General features: G+C 37.6%; 1 protein-coding gene across 6 annotated transcripts in view; it reads left to right on the forward strand.

Annotated features, from left to right (window-relative positions):
* The window catches only part of LOC106463546 (ras-related protein Rab-32-like), a 19,783-nt gene that overhangs the window by 5,841 nt on the left and 8,206 nt on the right, over positions 1 to 5,736 (forward strand). For all 6 annotated transcript variants that reach the window (XM_013923596.2, XM_022391089.1, XM_022391090.1 and 3 more), the window contains exons 2-3: positions 2,078 to 2,203; positions 5,488 to 5,566. In XM_013923596.2, coding sequence (XP_013779050.1) covers positions 2,078 to 2,203; positions 5,488 to 5,566 — 205 coding nt within the window. The remainder of the gene's footprint in view (positions 1 to 2,077; positions 2,204 to 5,487; positions 5,567 to 5,736) is intronic.

Consider the following 5,736-nt stretch of genomic DNA (forward strand, 5'->3'; position numbering starts at 1 on the left):
CTAGAATCCAGGTGGGCAGAGCACAAATAGCCCATTGTGTAACTTTGTGCTTAATTACAAACAAACAAACACATATAACATGTTTCACATGTCAACAGTGTTTCGTTAAGCCCTTTTCTAAGGCCGAGTTTGGTATAGTAGTTAGTTAGCGTGTCAGGCTGCGTATCAAAGGGTCCAGGGTTCGAGCCGTGAGGTCACTACACTCTCTACGCATTTTCAGCTGTGAGCGCGTTATAAAAGTGGCAATTAATCACGTTATTCGGTTTAAAGAGTCTGAATAAAACCCTCGTGGAAGCACGTGCTGCTGGTTCGCTGCCTTCCCTCTCTCTGGTCAATAGTTCAAAATTAGGGACGGCTATATATGAAACTTGGGGATTCCTGATCTGACCGTTTAGTCCACGTAAGGTGCCGATTAAAGGCTGAAAATTCGAATTCCCTTTTCAGAGAAATCCCTCATTTACAGCCCATGCAAGAAATGTCAGTATCATTCAGCAGTGTTTAATTTGAATACAGAGAGATCAAGTATGCATTACGGAAATATAATTTACAATGCCTAATCACAAACATCAAAATAAAAGAAACATTACATTATAAACATAATAACATACACAGGTAGACAAAGCAACATGTTAACTCTTAAACCTAATGACAATAAGAACAGATGAAAGAAAATGATATTCAATTTATATTCAGCTGAAAAGATTCACAGAAAAATTAGTCTAAGAAATTAGTATAAGTACATATTTCAAATATTATTGAGTTATGTAAAATATTTTTTAACGCGATGAAATTTTTGTTTTTGTAATAAAACGTTGTCGACATTTCTCCGTGACTCAACCATGGCGTTTCCAAATGTTCATTCAACAAGACATTCTATTTTAAGAAATAAAATAAAACAAATTCTGATAAAATAAGACATTCTACACCTTTTCAAGGGCTCAACTTTCTTACATGAACAAAGATTTAGATAATGTGCTAACACGTGCAAAAAACAACAAATGTTATAATGAATTAAGTTTTCGTTTAATGAGCAAAAATGGAGACCAGAACGGCCGTTATTATATGATGCGAACTAATGAAAAAACCAAAAAAAAAAAACCGTACTTTGTGCAGAACCCGAAAGAAAATTTGCTTCTATTTCATTTCGAAAGTTCGATCTTTAAAATGACAAGGCTTAGTTTGTTTGTTACGCGGACGGGTTTGTGTGAACGTTAGCTCACGTGAACGGCCTTGTAACGAGAGTCACGAGCTTGTAAGAACTAGTCAAAGACAACTGATAGCTCAAGAGTGCTTCAGGTGTAAGTAATCAGTTTTGACAGAGCTTTGCCGAGCGATGTTCTGTTGTAAGCCACGAAACCTGAAACGTAACGCAGAACACGAGAGCAAAGTAAACCGGCCTTTATTTTATTTTCGTAACAAAATCAGCATTATGCTCTTGGTAACTAGAAACCTACAGCCTATGAAACGATGAATAAGATATCCCGATACTTTTTCGTCAGTTGCGTGCGAGCGTTGCTCTGTGAATATGCATGAAGTTAGACTAGTACCCATACAGATGATGAGGCTGTAGAAAACATGATTATTAACATGCGCGACGTATACTTATTTCTTATTTTCGACATGACATCAAAAGTGGCTCAACACCCCATTGGGGCTGTTCGCTACATCGCCAGCAAATCCTCGACTGTATCCAAGAGCAATCGGAACTAGTTTACTATTAAAACACGAAACAGATTTAATGTACACGTAATATGAGTCGAAAAATGCTTGTTATATGCATTTCTAACATCACAAATTTGCTTTATTCAGAAAAATCTTTCTCTAAAATGGATATTTTATTTTATGTCATATAATCTATATAAATATAATAGTGCCGTCTGTGGTATGTCCATATAATTAATTCGCAGGGTGTGGGTGGATCTTTACCCATGAAGTGAAATACTATGCAGTGTTATATTTCATACTAAACATTTCTTGAAATAATGATTTGAATACCAATCACCCTTGGAACATTCTCTCTGAAAAAGCTAATTTTTATTACTGAAATATACATTAAACTTCTGCTGTTCTGTCACAGAATAACACCGCTGAACGCAGGGAGCACCTGTACAAGATTCTGGTAATTGGGGAACTTGGAACCGGGAAAACCAGTATCATCAAACGTTACGTGCACCAGTTCTTCTCCCAGCACTACCGAGCAACAGTATCCTTTTTTTCGGATATTATTATATAAATATAATAATACTGTCTGTTGTCTGTTCATATATTTACTCTTCAACAAGAAGTATTCATTTGCACACGACTGGAACATAAAACAAGAGAAAAAAACAATATCCATCAACAGGGGGCGAAGTAGTGGTAAAAAACGTAAAAAACATCCATAAAAACCGCAAAACACAAAATGTTTGTATGTATCTTGTATCTCCCCATAGACCCAATGGACCTTCAAGCTAAATCTGGTAAAGGTCCGTCAACAGGGGGTGAAGTAGTGGTAAAAACGCCCATAAAAGTAGCAAAACTGAAAATTTGTACGTACGTACCCCGCAGGGACTCAATGAACCTCCACACCCATTTTGGTGAATATCCATCCACACCCTGCTAAATAGTTACATTGTTGAAAGATAACATATCACCAGGTTTTGCCGCCAGTGGGGTTAATGTGGTTGTAATACTGCCTCCTTATCATTTTTATCTTTGTATATAACTTACTGATTTTTCTGGAAGGTTGTAGGAGTGTTTATCGAACAGGTTGTTCTCATTGTGACTTAGTTGACAAAACATTGAAAGTGCTAATTTTACAATGAAATACCAACGTTAAATATACATATGTAGAGATTAAATTATTAAAAAAGCTAGTGATAACTGCCTATTTATAAATCATTCGCTATTCAAAGATTTGAATATGGTTACGAGGGTTGTCCATAAAGTTCGTGGCCCGACCTATAAAAAAAAAGAGAGACACTGGTTCAGCTATTATTTATTTTTCAACGCAATCTCCTCCTTATCCTATACACTTACGCCAGTGGTGCTCTAAGGCATTTATGCCCTTCTGAAAGTATCCTTCTTCTTTGTCCTCAGTTCATGACTGGATGGTATGTACAGGATCATCATCTCTCTGAAATCTTCGACTTTTCATAAAGATTTTAAGGTTAAGGAAAAAAAAGGGTTATTTGGAGCTAAATCCGGTGAGTCAGAGGGATGGAGGATGATTGAAGCCAGCATCATAGCATTCAAAGCAACATGTGATTTGTGAGCTAGGGTATTATTGTCCTGATGGAAGAGCACACCTTTTATGAGCAATCTTCTTCTCTTTCCTTTGAGTTCTTGACGCATATTGTTGATTAAAGATTCATAGTAATCTCCTGAAACGGTTTGACCCCTTTTCCAAATAACCAACTAGTAAAACGCCCTTGGTATACCCCCAAAAATTGATGCCATAATCTTTCCAGCAGAGGGTTGTGACTTGAACTTCTTTGGGATGGGTGAACTTGGGTGTTTCCATTGCGAACTCTGCAATTTTTTCTCTGGGTCGAAGTGGCGAACTCACATTTCATCCATAGCTACGAATTTATTGAAACCTATTGGCTGTCAACAACTCGGACCCGTTTCTACTCAAGTAACAACATTTTTGGAACCAATCTGGCACTAATTTTAATCATGCCCAAACTGTCACTCAAAATGCTTGCTACAGTTCTTTCACCGATTCCCACTTCCTTTGCTAACTTCCCAATGGTAATTATTTTATTATATATAAAAAAATCATGACGTTTATCAAACATTTCTATTGTGTTTGATGTCGAAGGCAGACCTCACCTTATCATGATTCAGTTCACCCAGACATACCGCTGTACCACTGGAGGGGGGGGGGGCATTTTTTTGGAGGAAGGACGTGAACAGTGTTAAACGTCATGGAGAAGATCGAATTTCGTGCAGTGATTAAATATTTAGTTAAAAATAAAATGGTACCTTTAAGAAATCCAAAATGGCACCGTTAAGAAATCCACCAGGACCTGGAAGCAGATGCTCAACAGTGGAAAAGTCGGACTTAGAACGTTAGAAACCGGGTTTCGATACCCATGGTGGGCAGCGCACAGAGGGCCCATTTGTGGATCTTTGTGCTTAATTGCAAACACACAAACAAATCCTTCAAAAATCCGCAATAAGCTTCTTAAGTTATGTGATACATGTTGTTTGCTCATAGAAAAGGTTCAAATTTAATATTACCCAAAATAAAATCATGCGTTCGAGTTGTTTTTTTTTTTTTAGGTTGGGCCACGAACTCTTCGGACATATTCCCGTTTAGTTACTCATGCTTCGAATACAACATGAAGTTGAAATAACAACAGTGAGGTTCAAATCATTTAACTTCATCAAGAAAAAGAGTGATACAACCACGACAAGTAAAGCAAAGAGAAACTCCCGTAGTCTAAAGACAGTATTGAAATTCGAAAAAGGGGTCTGGTCATCACTGTTCTCACTCTCAATCGGATATTTGTTTGTTTTGTTTTTGAATTTCGCGCAAAGCTACACGAGGGCTATCTGCGCTAGCCGTCCCTAATTTAGCAGTGTAAGACTAGAGGGAAGGCAGCTAGTCATCACCACCCATCGCCAACGCTTGGGCTACTCTTTTACCAACGAATAGTGGGATTGACTGTCACGTTATAACGCCCCCACGGCTAAAAGGGCGAGCATGTTTGGTGTGACGGGGATTCGAACCCGCGACCCTCAGATTACGAGTCGAGCGCCCTAACCACCTGGTTCTCAATCGGATATAATGTTACTGTTTTGCGGGGCAGGAACAATCTTAACAGGAAAAGTTTTTCAACTCTTTCTGGCACTTTTAACATTTCTTAGATGTTGTCGTATAATGTTTATGATACTGTTGAATAATCTCACGTGTAATCGATCGCGCATCGCTACCATTTCATTGTATCGAAACTCCATAATTCTAGCAGTCTGTGTTTTCTCTTCTTTCGTAACCTTGTATACACTTCGACACTGTTGAAATACATAAATTATGTGTGTGTGTGTGTGTGTTACTATTCATACTCACTAAGTTTCCATATAGAAATCGAAGAGTGAGCCATGTCATATGTTTAAGGAGTATTTGGATTATTTTGGCTGAGCTGTATGTGTGTGTTGTCATATGTTTAAGGGGTATTTGGATTATTTTGGCTGAGTTGTATGTGTTTGTGTGTTGTCATATGTTTAAGGGGTATTTGGATTATTTTGGCTGAGCTGTATGTGTGTGTTGTCATATGTTTAAGGGGTATTTGGATTATTTTGGCTGAGCTCTATGTGTGTGTTGTCATATGTTTAAGGGGTATTTGGCTTATTTTGGCTGAGCTGTATGTGTGTGTTTGTCATATGTTTAAGGGGTATTTGGATTATTTTGGCTGAGCTGTATGTGTGTGTGTATATATATATCAGCTTTTTGTAGAAAATAGAAATGCTCGTTTCTTTTGTTCTTTAAAGTTCCTACAATAGATTGGAGTCGACTTTGCTTTAAAAGTTCTCAACTGGGATTCCAACACTCTGATTCGACTTCAGTTATGGGACATTGCAGGTAAGTTTATCAACACGCCATATGAACTTTGATTACATTGTCGTTTTTTTTTGTTTGTTTTTGATAAATGTTTGGGTGACACGTACTTATCATAGTACTGTGAAATTCACAAGGCAGAATAAATATTGATATAACCAATCCAAGGGTAGATTACTGACAGTTCGATGGTG

Source organism: Limulus polyphemus, unplaced genomic scaffold (assembly GCF_000517525.1).
Source record: "Limulus polyphemus unplaced genomic scaffold, Limulus_polyphemus-2.1.2 Scaffold1434, whole genome shotgun sequence".
NCBI classification, from domain to species: Eukaryota; Metazoa; Arthropoda; class Merostomata; order Xiphosura; family Limulidae; genus Limulus; species Limulus polyphemus.